The sequence below is a fragment of the Pomacea canaliculata genome, linkage group LG4 (assembly GCF_003073045.1).
Source record: "Pomacea canaliculata isolate SZHN2017 linkage group LG4, ASM307304v1, whole genome shotgun sequence".
Lineage (NCBI taxonomy): Eukaryota > Metazoa > Mollusca > Gastropoda > Architaenioglossa > Ampullariidae > Pomacea > Pomacea canaliculata.
In genome coordinates this window covers 15,970,608-15,986,941 of record NC_037593.1, presented here as the reverse complement: position 1 = coordinate 15,986,941, position 16,334 = coordinate 15,970,608, and the positions used below count along the sequence as shown (strand labels likewise).

Genomic DNA, 16,334 nt, shown 5'->3' with positions numbered 1-16,334 from the left:
AACAAAGAATGTTTCCCAGGCAACATCACAGGAAGCTTCAAATGGTTTATTAAAAATATTTTCTGCCGTGAGAAATGCCGCTGTGGATGGACGCCAGTTCTTTCAATTTTTGTTTCTGGTCAACAAACAAACTCGCGGCCCTGCGAAAAGAGCCTAATAAAATTTAGGACCAGAGTCAAGATTGCTGCCAACTGTTCATGCGCCAATCACTCGAAAGAAGTCTGGAAGTTGTGCGAGAAAAGGTGAGCGAAATAAAAGGCGCCTCTGTTGGAGCCCTGCAAGTTAATTCGATGATGATGATGATGATGATGATGATGATGATGATGATGATGATGATGATGTGACATCTAAGGAATGAGGACAATAGCCTTAACCATGCCTGACAATTGCAAGCTATGATTTTAAACACCTACACCTACACAAAATTCGCAACAAGAAGACAGCAATGACCAAGCGCATAGAGAAATTAAAAAAAAATTCACAATTTTAATTGCTTATATACACAGCTGTCAATGATATCGTGTCTGAAGAGAGCAAATAAAGCGAATTGTTGCGAAGTTTCAAGACTAGCATATCCATCTTGCTATAAGGCTATGAATTTATAATTTTGTTGTTTTAGAAAAAAGGAGCGACGAGGGTACCAAACGAAGAAGAGAAGAAAAGAAGAATGCCCAGTTTAACGTATTACCACGTCATTAAATCAATTTAAAAATAAAATATGCAAATAGTTATTCTTCTTACGCGGTAAGAAAGAAAAGTAGAGGAAGAGTGATTGAAGGTTCCCAGTCCCACTGTCTGATCAGAAGATCCTTTCATAATTAACGATCACGTGCTTTACGTCTACACCGATGACACTGTGAACTCCGACTTGCAGAAGAGCATCAGCTTGGCCAGAGTGCGCCTGAATCTCTTGCTGAAGAACGAGTACAAGTAAAAGTTTCCCGACGCGTTGATCAGCACCAGGAGGTTCACCACATTGCCAGCGATTTTTATTGCGTCACCTCCGGTTGCGCCAGACTGGTGCGCAGAGAGGTACGCCTTGTAGAGATAGAGGATGGTCCAGGGCAGCTGGCAGACGAGAAAGATGATGACGATGATGACCAGCATCAGCGTCACCTTCTGCTGCTCACGTGACCTGCGGCCGGAGCCAGAAGACTCGCGACCTGCCGGGGAAGGAGTGGAGGAGGAATAGTTGACGGAGCTTGACGGGGAAGTGCTTTGGTTGCTGAGTAACGGTCGCACTGGCTCCCTCTGGGGGTCATTTTTCCTGGAACTCGTCGTCTCGGTGGTGCTGAAAGTGCTCGTCTCCTTTGTGTCCTGGCGCTTGAGCCTCACCGACAGGGACACCCGGAGAGTGGACTCCGATGTACTAATTTCGCTCTCCCTCTCCCGCTTTCTTTTTCTGAAGCATTTCAAAGACGATCCCGACATTTTGCGACAGCGACGTCTTCCTGATCGCCGACCAGACCTCGGCCTGCCATCAACAAGCAGCACATTGCTAGGCATGGGTGTGTGGACCTTGCCATCTCCCACGTCCTCCAGACACACTCCATCGTAAAACGAACTGCCGAAAACGTCCGTGTACTCTCGCTTTCTCCTCGAGTACCAGTCAAAGTTTCGCACATCAGGAAGCAGGTGTGAGGTCTGCGTTTGTAGGACAGCTCATGGGAGCCCTGGCAGTGTCCACGGCCTTGCGGTTCTCCATCAAGCAGCAGCAGGAAGCCACGTACGCGCACACTCCGCGCCGGTCGGAGACGGAAGCTGCTCGTCTGTGGAAGTGTCTTCTCTGACTTCCAGTCACCATCGACTCCCGTTCACGACTGGCCCGCAGCAGGGCTCGGATGAGCAGCGAGTTGTAGATGAGGAGGAAGACGATGGGGACGAAGAAGAAGATGGTGACGTACCACCAGGTGTAGCCCAGCTCGTACGCTTTCCTCTGCGCGAATTCAGTGTATCTGCACTGCGGTCCGTCCTCCTCCTCCACGACCTCCAGTTCCAGGAATCCTGGGAATGTGTTGGTAAAACAGAAGAGAACTGCCCCCAGTGAGAAGAGCTTGGCTCTGTAACACAAAAGAAAAGAAATACAAATGAACGAAGGAATGAACGAACCAAACATCCAGAGTGACTCCATCCACCAATCAATATAATTGTACAGGATACATTTTAGTTGCAGTGGTAATAACAAAAACAATGACAGCAAACAATTTGCAAGGGTAAAATTTCGTGACTCTATTCGAGGGTTGAGGTTTCTGATGATAATTACTTGTACTCCGTGACCTGCCTACTAGATTAAAAGATTGATGGCAACTGATCGATTGATTGATGCTGGGAGGCGGTCGCTAGGGAAACACATAGCACACCCTTATATTAGATTCATTTCGGCTTCTATTTGTCGTTCATGTGGGAACGAGCTCGCGCGGGGCACGACTGTAAATACAGGACTTAAACACTCATACCTCCGCATGCAAGCAAGCGTGCACACGCACGCATTCACGCACGCAAACGCATGAACTCGCATCAACAATCCTTATGCAAAAGAAACGAGGACAAAGATCTCGGATATTTTTTTTTCCAAAGAAAATACAGCATAATGCAGAAACAACGATGCATCTCCAGCACCTCGCAGTGGAAGCAGGGAATGGATGAACACTGCTCAGACACCGGAGAAACAGACTGCCGCTCGCCATCGTCGGGTGGTCCGTTGGGGCGATTTTAACCCAATAATGGCGCTTTGTGCCTTGGGAATGCCTTCCTGTGATCAGGATGCGCCTGTCTAGTCTTCTGGCCAAAAGATGGTCTAATTTTCAAATCCACTTAAAAGATATTGATGGATAAGCGATCGCATATTCGTCGGAGCGCCTGACACTCCGCGGGACAGAAAGGTCATGTGCCGGCCACACATGGAGTGGAGACAAATGGCATTGAACTCTTGCTGTGACCTTTCTATAAACCAGTTTCCATCAGACAATAATTTTAGTGTTGTAAATAGCAAATGGAACGAGGAAAAAAACCCAGAATAAAATAAAATTAATTTTTGAATAAACTGCATTCATGTAGATTCTGGCTGACAGGACGTGTTAACCAATGGAAAGCTTGTCAGAAGTGGCGTTAATTATAGTAAATTAATTCAAGTTATGCTACTAGAAGAAGTAACGTGAAGCTGGTGGTCAAAGATCAGTTGGACAATGTTCACAGAAAATTTACAATTCGATTAACATCAAGCTTATTCTCATTACTTACACAGAGAGAAGCTGCGTCTGTAGTGTACGAGAGAGGGAAGACTGATGTGTCAGTGCTGGGAGAAAGTTGGAGAAATTTTTCATTCGATTATTGATGTATTCTTCTCTTATTCCACTATTGATATTTTGTACGAGGATGTGGCCATAAACTAGACTTCTGAGACTTGTGGTCTTGTTATTGTAACAACCTGAAATCTTTTAACACCGGTCGTAACTCAACCTTTTTCTTGGTCTTGCCTGCGGGTAGAAAAAAAATAGTAAAATACTTTTAATAAGCTCGAGTTTCTTTTGTATTTTTGAGGATGTTCCTGGGTCATAAGTAAGGTTCGAGTTCGAAAGACCAGCCAGAGAGTACGATCGGAAGCTATTAAGGACTACGGAGGATGAACCATGATGTCCTGTCAGTAATACCGGCAGATGCACGGCTCGTCTGACACCAGTACATTGTTTTACTCGTCTAATGATGAAAGATCGTGTCTTGACATCCGGGAGAAATAAGACAGGATTTGCCAGTCTTAAATTAGTAGACCCTTAGACAGCGAAGGAAGGGACAAAGAAAATAATGTGAAAGAAATTAGGACTGTCACGCTCTTTGACAAAAGTGAAATAAAACTTTGTTGTTTATACTTTATTCTGCATGCATAAACTAAGCACGAGCAAGAACATATAGACACAAACCCACACGTACACACATATGCATAAACACACACACACATACACACAGACAAATGTGGGCGCTCTTGATTATAGCAAAGGTCTGTGTCAGAAAATGTACTAACTGTACACACTGTGTTTGTGTATTTTGTTTATTATAAATAGGTTCTTAAGATTGCTAATTAGAAGTGCGACCTACCTAGAAAAACCAGCTTCCATGTATGTATGTGAAATATGTGGCAATGTGTAGATGCATAGTCACATTTTGGAAGTGGGAAGTGAAGGACAGATAAATAAATTATTTTCTCAAAGCGAAGTTTGACCTCTTGACCTGACTAAATCTGTATAAATACTTAAATAGTAAACAAAATGACACGATTATGAAACAAAAGTGGGAGACAAGGATCCAGGGAGAGACTGGAAATATGGCATAAATGTATTTAGTTGGTTTGAATTAGTACGTGGATGTATGTTTATATAACAAATATGTATTTTATATGTGTATGTATATGTCTCGTTATGTTGATAGGTAAATGTAAGTATGTGTCATTTAAATTCTCTGCTGCATACATTAAATGTTACAAACAATTTATTTCTGTATTTTACTAGGATAACTGGTACATGTAAACAAAATTATTTAAATGAGCCTACAGTGTGGGTTGATAAAATTGGAATATAATCCACAAGTTCCCCGTGTAAAAAAACCAATAAAATAACAACTAAAATAATGAAGAGAGGGCTAAATATGAGTAAAAGCATAGTTAATGAGAAAAGAATAGGCTTCTATGAAAAGAAATGAAAATTCTTCAGAAGTTCAACATCATACATAACGTATGCATTTTTATTCAACGACATGGCGTTTCCTTGTAGAGGCCAAGAGTGTAAATAAGTGATTAATCACAGATTGGTGAAAAGTTGTGGAGACCTGTACAGGATACATTTCCCTTTTGGCACTCCTTAGTTTCTTGTGTAAACCCCTTACCCCACTTTTCTCTCTCTCCTCTCTTCCAATTCCCCCTCTCTCTCTCATCTCTCTTCCATCCCCCCTCTCTCGTCTCTCTTCATTTCTCTCTCTGATGGCCCGAGGACCTAATAAGCACCTAAAAAGGTCGGTGTTCATGGCATCAGTGCCACGTCTCCAAATTACATCAACAGATGTTTCGTTTTCCACCAGCATTACTGCAGAGCCCCAAAGGAATATTGCTGAAACCTTTTGAGAAGGCCGACAGCGATTCTTGAGGAATTTCAATGTTCCACTTAATTGTACATGCTTAAATGTTATTGGAAGGATGAAGGCTCAGACCTTCTGGAAGAAAAAAATAGCAATGAGAGATTTTTAGTTTAATTGACTGAAGGACTAAGTAGGTTAAGCCTTTCTGGATGATACTTGTGCGAGTTAATCTGGAGAAAAAACGAGGATAACGTCTGAATATAAATTAATTTTAGTTACTTGCTTTTATTTGTTTGTAGTATGCTTCGTAGATTATTTGTCATCTAGCAATCTTCCCAAATGTTATCCGTCTATCGGCTTGTCAATGTGTCTACCTCTCTCACTCTTACCTGTCTACCGGCATGTCAATGTATTTGTCTACCTCTTACCTGCTCACTTATCTGTCTTCCAGGAAGTGATCAAATACCTCCACCTGGAAATTTCACTTCATCGGATCTTGAAGTGCAAGAAGAGATTTCTAGCTAACATCATCTGTTCAGGAGAGGACATCACATCTCCCTCCCCACACCCAAGTTAAAAAAAAAACACACACAAAAAATCCTCAATTCTGAAATTAAATTGAGATAGAACCCAAGACTAGTAATTTTTGTCAAAAATACCGATCCATCACATTGAAAGAAGACTTGCAAACAGAAGACATTCCACATTCCACACATTTGAAATCTTCTCCTTCAAAGACGAAACGACTTTGAGGAATTTCATAGCTCGCGCTATATAAACCGATAAGTGGAAAATCTTTTGACTTTACCGTATCAAATGTGATTTGAAATTCAAGTATAATTAAAACGTTTCGAATATTCTTCTTTGATGAAGGTTAAAGAATATCCCCGATGGGACCATTAAGGGTGCAAATTTGAAATGTGAAATCGATAAGGCAATTTTCTGCACACTTTAAAGGTGAATTGCCTCACTTTAAAAATGTGCCAATCAGGCAAAGGAAGAAAAGGAATTCTGTCCCTACAGAGACCGAGATTAGCAGGGAAAAAAACCCGCTGAATGCTTCGAGTGGAAAGATGTTTTAGCAGTGTGGAAGAATCGTCATCGGTTATTTACTGATTACCAGATTTGCATAAGGAGTCCTCTTAAGACTTCCCATTCTCAAATCCTTTATTTTCACACTTGTTAGATGTGTGTGTGGTGCATATGCGAGTGTTGTAGCGTCTGTGTGTCCATCTTGCCCCTCATTTTCCCTTGCACCAGCACATCGCCATGATCCTCATTGTCTGACCAATGCGCCACCGTGGACCAAACATGGAGTTAAAAATAGAAAAGGTGTCACCCTCCGAAATGAGTAAAATAATTTTTTAATTTCGCAACTATATGCGTTAGCATGATGGTGGTTGGGCAAGGGGTTGAAAACTTGATATAAAAATAGTTTCTCTAGCTGTCAAGCAATTTTCTAAAATCTTGTCATGTTGTGATGGGTCTTCACAAAGGTATTATCTCCTGCTCTGAGCCGTTCACATTAATTCGCCGGCACTTGATCCCATGAACAGCTCTTTGTGCCAGAGGAGGGGCGGGCACACAGAGGGAAGTCCAAGTCCCCAGTGCTTACAATTTGTAGTTTGAGTTCAATCACATGGGCAGGAAAATAAGGATACCTCTTGCCAAACCTGGTGATGACATCACGAATGTGTGAGAGAGAAGAGAGACGAGATATTTGATAAAAAGACAGAGTATCAGGACAGACAAATAAATTAAAAAGCTAAAGCTATTCAAACTTATTGAAAGAAATCCATAATCCTATAGTCAGCCGTCATGTCTGTAAACTTCTAGAAGTCTCTCCAGCACCAACATCTCTGATACCTACACCACCGAGGAATTGAGACAATATGACACCACTGGAAGAAGTTTCTCGAACAGCTGAAACTTGTCTGAAAGCTTTTAAGTTTCCCCAACCAATAAGTCGTTGACAAAATGCAACAGATGGTGGTGGCGTTGCAGGCAAAATTTAAAAAAAAACTGGTCAAAACCTCCATATATTCGGTCTAAGGAAAAAAGCAATGAATCAAGTCATTCTTCTCACTATTTCATTTTCTATCCCCCGTAGAAAGAGAAGATTGCATGTAGATGTACGAATCTGAACGAGATAGGAGATAGAAGATGCAGATAGATAATGAAAACCAAACAGAGGAAGTTTTTATTTCAACAGAGGAGTACGAAAGTCTCGAAAACAAACTTCCTGCAGTTGCCTGACAACATCAGCGTTCTTGTCTTCAAAGAATCTGCTATTTTCGGAAACTAATTAGTGTCTGTGTGTCTTGCCGTTGCCAAAAGGTGTTGCCACCAAGACAAGCCACTCAAACGAAACTCTGTAAAATTTCCTTAATCGTGAAAGTCCCTTCGGACCACTGCCCTGATTAACATCTTGCATTGGGTTTCGACAGAGTGCACCCTGCATGCCTTTCACAGAAGGGGAAAAAAGTGACAGCCAAGCTGTCACTAAATGAAGTATAAAATAGAAATGGTGACCGGTTGGAACAAAGTGTGTCTAGCGACTGAATCCCAATGGAAGCCAGGAGAACTCAGCCAAGACAGTGGAATAAATACCTCTACTAACCCTTTTTTCTACTTGTAGCTCGGATAGTTCTTCGGGGTAGCTTTCCCTTCAGCAAACACCCTAGAGGATGTGACTCTTCCTCCCAAAAGCTTTCTCTCAGTCAGGTGTATCGGAACAAGAGACCGTAACTCTAGAGCAAACAGCTTTGAACCCTGGTGTAATACTGGGAGGACCATCGAACCCCAGGAAATCCTCCCCCTAAAAAAACTTCATTTGTCCAGAAGCAATTGTCTAAGTAGTGTTCTTTTTATTTTCTCTCATTTTTGTTTTACAGGACTCTCATCTACTTTAGCACGATGGAAGACGGTTTATTTTGTTTCCTCAGATGTTCACCTTCAGTGTAATTCCTTTATTATTTCTGTTTATAAATCATGTGGAAAATTTTCATAACAAAAAATATTTAGCAGCCCTAAGCATTGTCTCCATCTGATTTTTTGTTCGTCACACATCAGGGAAGTTACTTCCTAGGTGGTCAAGAGTTAAAAAGAGAAAAATTTGTTGGCAGGACAGCCTCTATATTACCTTACTCTTGCCTTTTGCTCTCCAAGAACAAATTCATTCACTTTTCTGAAAGACCTACTACAGTATGATTTTTCGTTTACCGAAAAAGTATGCTGGTTCCCAAATCTCACTATAAGAACATCTTCGTTCAAAAAATACAAACCTTTCAAACCTCAACATTCTCATTTATATTCTGAGATGTTAAGTTCACATAGTCATGTTGACATCCGCTCCTACCTTTATATTGACTGTAGCTCTGAAGACACGAATATGTCCATATTCCAACATATGTGACTCAGATTCAGCTCTTTGTTTACATATAGACGGTTTATATTTTGTATCTTCAGAATAAAAGAGCTAAGTTTTTCAGGTTTGTGAAAACTACTATTTATCCAAATAAAAGCTGTTCATTTGAAAAAGTTACACTCGGGTAGGTCTTTAAAACACTCTTCTGGGATTGAAAATGTTTCTTTCCTTCTAGGCCATTAACAAAATGGGTTCCAGCAGATTTCTTCTAAATCGGACAGCACTTATGTCATGGCTATTACAAAATGAAATCCTGGCAAAGACAGAAAACTGATTCGAGATGTTAGGAAGCAAGCAAAGAAGCGCATGTAGCGATACCATCAGCCATTTGCTTGGCAACATTTCAACATTTCAGCTTATGTGCTTATTGGAAAACCAGAAGGGTTCTAAAAAATATTGTTTCTGGCTTAGGTATTATTTCTATCAATTTGGAGTTCTCTGTTTCAGTCTCTCCGGGTACATCTGTCATCCCTGCTTTTTCCAGCTTCCATTAACGATCTTACCACTGTGTCTTTTTTTTTCCAAAAACAACAATCAAAGAGGAAACTTCCTTTCCATCCTTCACAGATTTTAGTGGGACGGATGTTAAAAATTTTGTTAACTATGCTGTGAAAATAAGAAATGCTTCCATTCGGATTTGTTTTTCTAAAAGAACTCGTGCTCACATTATTCTTCTTGGCAGTGGAAACTGAATCCGGAAAAATATATTGTGTTTTATGTTTTGTAACTTGTAAGCCACGGACATGTTTAGGTTGCAGATTCCATGGAAAAACTTGTGAAGGAAAACAAAACGCGCTTTGGGGGCAACCAATGCGCCAAGAGATAAAGACAAGCAGTTCTGTTCTTACAGGATTGTTTTTTCTCTTGATTTGTTGATCCTGTGAAATTGAGCGATGGACTTCACCCGTCCTGAAAAGCAATTAGAGAGAGAGAAAGGGAAAGAAATTTTGCCACTCATTGTGTTTTCTCCAAAGAAGAGTTACATTTCTGTGTGCTGTAGGTAGGCAATGGTCTGAATGGTCTGATTGAGAGGGATTCGTAGTAACAGGCAACAACTGTTTCTGCTCATCGATGAGATATTCCTCTCTCGTCTACAGAAGGTCGAGTCACTTCTTTCTCAGCTCCAGTTGAAGTATCTTCGTTAGTTGCTTGTAAAACTACGTTTACTTTACAACCTTTCCACACTAGCAGCTGATTTTTTTTCCCTAGCACAGTAATCAACTTGAAAAGCGAGATTTAGGCTCTGTACTAATTATTATTATAATTATAACAAACAGTTCTGCATTAAACACAAAGATGTTTTCCCCTTTTTCATTGTGATAATTGACTAATTATCTACAAGACTGGGTCTAGATGTGTGGTTGATACTTGGTAAAATAGACAAGCACATCAATCGATAGGACTTTACACAGCTTTACACAGTCCGTTCACTCGGTCGTCAACGGGTCTTCATGAAAGGCGTGACCGAGAATTGTTCACGTGAAAGTGAAAAAAACAACAACATTGAAAACAGTTTTCCCAACGCAATACCTCTCAACTACTACTGCTGCACGTGATCCCTGTCCTTGGAGTCCTTACCAGGAGCTGATCAAAGCTAAACCCATCTCCGCTTTTTTGCGCTAATGTCGAGTGTTTTCGCAATTGTTTGGGGCTATAGGGTATTAATGGTCGTTTAAAATTGATAACGATTTGTTTTAAAAGAGACACTACTTTGATATAATTATTATATATGTAAATGTATCGCTCGTCGCGAGCTTTTGTTCGGCAAGCAAAGGGCTCTTGGTTATTTTTATAATGAACTGTAATGGTTTCAGCGGCGGACTTTTTATATTATATACAGCCTCGACAGTATAGTTTTAGGATGAATATGATTTTAAAACAACACATAAAATGAGATGAGTGATAAAACTTCATCTAAAATATAAATAAAAAAATATTGGCTCTCAAAATATTCTGCAAATGGCGATGTGTTGCAATAATTTACATCATAGTAAGTATCGTTACATGTTAGCATAATAATTTATATGAGATAGTGTGGTTACATATTAACATAATAACCACTGGATAAAATTAAAATCCAAGCATAAATCTAATCAATTAATTCAACTAACCAGCTTCAGGTGATTAATGATATATATATATCACATGGCTTAATACAGACAAGGATATATACATTTATATTTCAAAAGAAAAATTCTTCTGACATTTTAACTCAGTCCTGATGTAAAAAGTTCAGTAAGTTCAATATATGTTCACACATACACATGATCTGGACAAGACTTTTCAGATGGTATATATATATATTTTGATTATTTATTCTAAGGAGCTATTGCCTAGTCTATAGAATAAATTTCTGCATTAAAAATGGAATAACTTCTCTAAGGAGAAAATTAATTTCTGGTAGGAAGTAAAACCTACAAACATTTCTGAAACCTTTAGGATTGAAAGGGAAGTGAAGGAGAAAACTTTTTTTGTTGTTTTGCTTAACTCGTCGGTCTCACTCACCTTTTCACCGTGCACCACACCTTTCCATGAATAGGGTGGCAGACAGCCACGTAGCGCTCAACCGTGAAGACGACGATAATCCAGACGCGATGTTGCCGGCGAGGTCGCTAATGGTGCGGCCGTAGGTGTTGAAGGTGTAGGCGGTGTAGCTCAGGCCAGGGAGCCGGCAGTCGACGAAAGAGAGAGCGAAGCTGAAGATGAGGTAGACGCTGTCGGCGAGGGACAGCACCAGCAGGTACACATTGGTAGAGGTGCGCATGGTCGGCTGCACCAGCACCAGCATGTTGAGGACGTTGCCTAGCAACCCGATGGTCACGACGATGGGGGTGATGACGGTTTGCACGATGAAACGCGTAGAGGCCAGCGAAGGCGACGTGTCCTCCACGTTAGCATTGACCGCCACGAACACTTCGCCCCCCAACACGTGACCGGAAGTCGTGTTGCTGATGTCGGGGGCGACGTCAGGAAGCAGCAGCATGGCGCCCACGGCCGGAACGTGCGGGCTGACGCTCATGGCTGACGACAAGCTGCGACAGCTTTCAAAAGCCGAGGGGCATCTCTTGTGGAGGGAGAGGTACGTCTGGACTACAGGTTGGTTGGCTGGCAATTGGCTAAATCGTGGCGGCGTGATGAGACTGGAGCACGAGAGGGTTTGTTGCACGGGGGCAGAGGTCAGCTCTCATCAATAGGACGTTCTACCAGAAATCAAGACAAAAATCATAGGCTTATATGTCTGTCGCCAAGTCAGTAAATGTATACTTATATAGATGTGTAAATTTGTCTTAGGCACATGTATATGTATAAAGTTGTTTTCTGCATGTGTATATGAGTAACCGTAGTTTAGGTGTACCTTTGTATATGAATGTGTTTGTAGTCATGCATATTTGTCTGCATGCACACTTGGGTTGAACGCGAGCCTTTTTATACAAGAAAATAATCTCGAAAAACGTTCATTTGCGTTAACATTGGATTAAAAACAACTAATGTCTTCTTGTATAAGCTTCCTTGACAACCTTAGTGGTCGATGGCATAGTAACTATCGTTTGATAAACAACTTTAACATTGTTTTATTTTATGGTGTGTGAAATACTAGTCTGCTACAGAGCAAGATTATTTTTAGCATTAGAGGACCCCATTCACGAGAACGAGAACGAGGCCAAACTGAGACATCACCAATCTCTATGGATAAGCCTCATTAAGATAAGTTCTCAGCTGCATCCTTGACAAGTAAAATATAATCCACGAAAAATTCGGACACAAGCCGTGCTGATCTCTTTTTGTGAATGAGGATTTTAAACGTGTATCTCGAGAACAGAACGAGGTCATATGCACAGGTTTAGGTTGACAGAATCTGAGTATGGGGGACAAAATGTCCGCCAAACTAGTCTAAAGGACTGAATAGCCATGATGTGACATTGGTAGATGAGATGACACATGGATGAATAAGCTGATGTAGATTACCAGAATTAAAGTACCGACATGAGAACTCCATGAACTGCAATCTCTTCCCAAAACAAACAAACAAACAAACAAACAAACAAACAAACCAAAACAAACAAACAAACAAACAAACAAAAACTGAATAACCTAACTAAAAAAATTCAAATAGTTCAGATTTTCGTGTCTCATGGTGTTTCAGCGGAAAAAAAATTAAGGTCCATGTATAATAATTTCCCTAGAAAACTGTTTATCTTGCAATAAACTCGGTGACACAACAACAGGCCGAGGTCAGGGAGGTCGAAGGGAGGGGCGAGAAAGTCGTTATCGTGGGTAAAAAGGCGAGACGGATGAGGTTGGCCTTATTCATCTCGGCTTATTGCCGTTCTTAGGCGCGATAAGCTTCTTGTGCGGAACAGAAACGATTTCGGGTAATGACAGTAGTTAATGGGTAACTTCAACTGAGGAGAATGCTGCGGCCACTTTTGTCAGTTTTGCTTGAATACAAATCCGATAGCGAATCGAAAGGTGAAAAGGTCAATGAGTGAAGTGAAGGCATATCCCGCAAAAGATCTGGAGCTAAGAAAGAAACTCCAGACCCATACAGAGATTAGTCCTATACGAAGACTGATAAATATTTACCGGAAGATAAATACAAACTCGGATGCTTGCAGAACAAGTTTATATATCTATTTCAAGCTCACAACCACTTTGTAACAGTTTGTGGAAGGCCAAAAATTGTATTTTGACACATTGATTTCATGCCATATATCAGTGTGGAAGACAGTTTCATGTTTATTTTCTAAATACCGTTCCTCCCCATTAATTTTTATTTTAAATTAGTGTTTACTTTCGAGCCTGCAGTCAAGGCTATACAATGGATGAGCTGCAGGCCTTGTAAACAAGTGACGATCCAGAGAAAGAACAGGGTGCCAAAGACGAGATACGAACCAAGAGCAGCCGACACTTTATGTAATTGTCATTTGACCACCTCTTCATTTAAGACAAAATTATTGTATTTATTCAATGTCTTGATAAATATTTTAAATCAACTATGTACACTTACGTTCAATGCATTAAACTAAAGTTTCCTCGAAACGAAAACCACTACCACCAACAACTAGTCTTCTGAACACATTTTGTTAAGACTAGAACGATACATATAACAAAAAAGTGCTCTGTTATACAGACTATAACAAAGTAAAGCGTATTTCACTTGCCTAGATTGAGATAGTTGATGTTTTTATAACAAGAGTCAATTTTTAAACACATAAGCAAAAGAGTAACACACTCCAAAAGTTACCTACCTTAAATAATTTTTTAAGATTGAAGCTAAGGGAACCCTACCTTGTTTCTAATTTTCGGTGATTTTTTTTCCAGGTCTAACCCCTCCATCCACGTCTATCATCTTGAAAAAAAAAATACTACCAATTTTCATTAATGACCCATACCTTTCTGTAGAAGCAAGTATGTGTATCCTATACTGACAAATTCCTTGAGAATTTCCACAAAAATTTCGTCTGCGCTCCTCCTACTTACCACACCAACAAGTCATTCATCAAGAGAGAAGGAGGACATTTTACTTTCAAACTGTAAAGTTACAAGTAATCTATTGAGTTGATCGAGCACTTGTCTAAATATGATCGCTAAATCATCTTTACCCTTCTCACAGCAACCTCGGAGCCGGCAAGTTTTCAAACGATTTTAACAACGCCCTCAAGTTGCCCGGATGTAGCCAGCATGGCGGGGTGGTAATCAGTGGAGAGCAACGCAAGACTGAGCACACATAATAAACAATAAATCTCAGAGCCTTCTTCTTTCAGCAAGGTTGGAACCATTCTTGTCAACTTTCCTAATAATAACAGACGAAAATTTGGAAATTTGGAAGCATTCTTGGGAGCTCCAGTTTCTTTCTGCGCATGCGTGTGGGCATTAGTTTTTTAAAATTTGCAGAAGTCATGAAAAGTTATGTCCATCTTAAATAATTTTTTTAATGTGTTCGATGTGTGTTGTGGCTAGTTTTGTCTCCAGATGTTGTAAAGAGTACTAACTGTCAGATTTCCTGATTTTTATTTCGTATATCGTTCAACTCCCATTTTTTCAAACGACTTAACAATCAATAATAAATGTGTTTCAAGCGGTGAAAACATTTATGTCTACTTCATAATTTAGGGTGCAGACAGTAATGGGCAGTCATGGTGACAGCTCCTTGCTGGTGTGGAAGTTACAGAACATTTACGACCTGTTTGTGTCGTGGAGGAGACAACAGCGCTGGGTTTAGTGTCCAACCCACGCAATAAAGCAACCACAGTGAACTTTGACCTTAACCCAGCAAACGTAGTTATGTTCCCCCCAGTGTCCTCGCTTCAACCTTTTACCTTAACGGTTGGGCCAGCATCTACTGGATCTCTCTGTAGCAGACATTTTGTGTACACCCCGACAAAATCAGACCTTTACTTTAGTTCACAGACATTTTGTTTCTTATCATGAAGTTTAGAGGGAAAATAGCTTGTGTCTTATTTCTAGTCCGGATTTTTCACTGAAAAAGATAACATCCCTGCTTACTTTCTACTGTAGTAAAAAAAATGTTAATCTGTGTTATATTATTGATTCCTATCTCTGCATTGTTAAAAACAAAATGTTTATCTTAGTTTGATTAAATCAAATTCTCTCTTTATTCAGTTTCTTAAAAATACAGTTTTAGCAAAGAGCGGCCATCTACTCAGGGACAATGCATTTCGATGTTTTATCCTCCCCAAATTGAGAGTGGATACCTGATACAGTAAATACTGCTAGAGTACAATGATTCGATTTAAAAAAAAATATCTTTCTTCAACACTTGGGTTGACTTTTATTTGAAAGCACTGAAATGTGTGCAAAACCGCCATATGGTGAAGCTTCTTTGATCGCCGTATGCTTACTTTACCTGTTGTTTTTAATAGAAGCTGATAGTATTTGGACGCCAGAATTACAGACATCAGCTCCATTACCAAACATCGCTGATGAAAGCGTAGGTTTGTACTTACATGAGTTAAATTCAAGTGTTTTGTTTTTACTCAAGGTAAATCCAATTTTCCGGACTAGAAATATACTTCTTTCAAACATATCTCTTTAACGAAGTCGATTTTATCATACGAACGGTCAAAGTTTTGTATTATATAGGCATTTCATCAAACACTTCTAAAAATGATCTGATTTTGAATTTTAAAACATGTTTTGCGTTCTTTCTGATTAATGGAAGAGCGGTGAATACAAAATAGTAATCGACTTCACAGACTTTTTGAACTTATCCCACTTATCTTTTCTTCTCAGGTATAGTGAGCACACTAAAGCCTATTCTCAACTGAAACAGATTTAGTGTAATAAACGCCGAAACATTATTTCTTTCCAGTCACCAAAGGAAAAATTACTTACCAGAATAAAGAACCAAGATGGCGCCTAGACGTTATAACGACTGATCCCAGTCAGTCAATAAACCTGTTGTTCAGCGATCCTGAAAAAAACAGCCTTAATGATGTGTTTTCCATAAAAAAAAATAATCCCTGGGTGGTGATAATCATGAACCGTTCAGCGTTCACGTAACACGAGCGACGCTTTGCATAATGGTGTCAGGCAGCAACGCCATCTCCATTCCTCCAGCACTGGTCACGTGGTTTCCGTTCACTTTGTTAGCAAGCAACAACAAAAACAATCATACGGGAGCAATCTTTACACAACAGCTTTAGTGAAATTGTGTTTCGGACGAACTGGGCGTTGAACTAAGTACGGTGTAATGCCATTCTTGAGTGCAGCGCACGTGCGAGGGGACTGGTGTCTATCAGGTCCAGCCAGTCTCCTCCGTCCTACGCGCGTGAGGTTCCCACCACGGAGCATGCGCAGTGGGCTGTGCAGCCGCGGTTCG

General features: G+C 40.3%; 1 protein-coding gene across 1 annotated transcript; it reads right to left on the bottom strand.

Moving 5' to 3' along the window:
• Positions 1–1,624: 1,624 nt before the first annotated feature.
• LOC112561594 (FMRFamide receptor-like) lies at positions 1,625–11,510 on the bottom strand. Its single transcript, XM_025234160.1, has 2 exons — positions 11,017–11,510; positions 1,625–2,060 (listed from the first exon to the last, which is right to left on the bottom strand). The coding sequence occupies exons 1-2, from the start codon at positions 11,508–11,510 to the stop codon at positions 1,625–1,627; spliced, it is 930 nt and encodes a 309-aa protein (XP_025089945.1).
• Positions 11,511–16,334: the final 4,824 nt, after the last annotated feature.

Excerpts from the sequence above, each read along its gene's own strand:
- LOC112561594 (XM_025234160.1), bottom strand. The coding sequence starts at position 11,510 with ATGAGCGTCAGCCCGCACGTTCCGGCCGTGGGCGCCATGCTGCTGCTT. Across the intron at positions 2,061-11,016 it reads GCCACCCTATTCATGGAAAG|AGCCAAGCTCTTCTCACTGG; the intron begins GTGTGGTGCACG and ends TTTGTGTTACAG.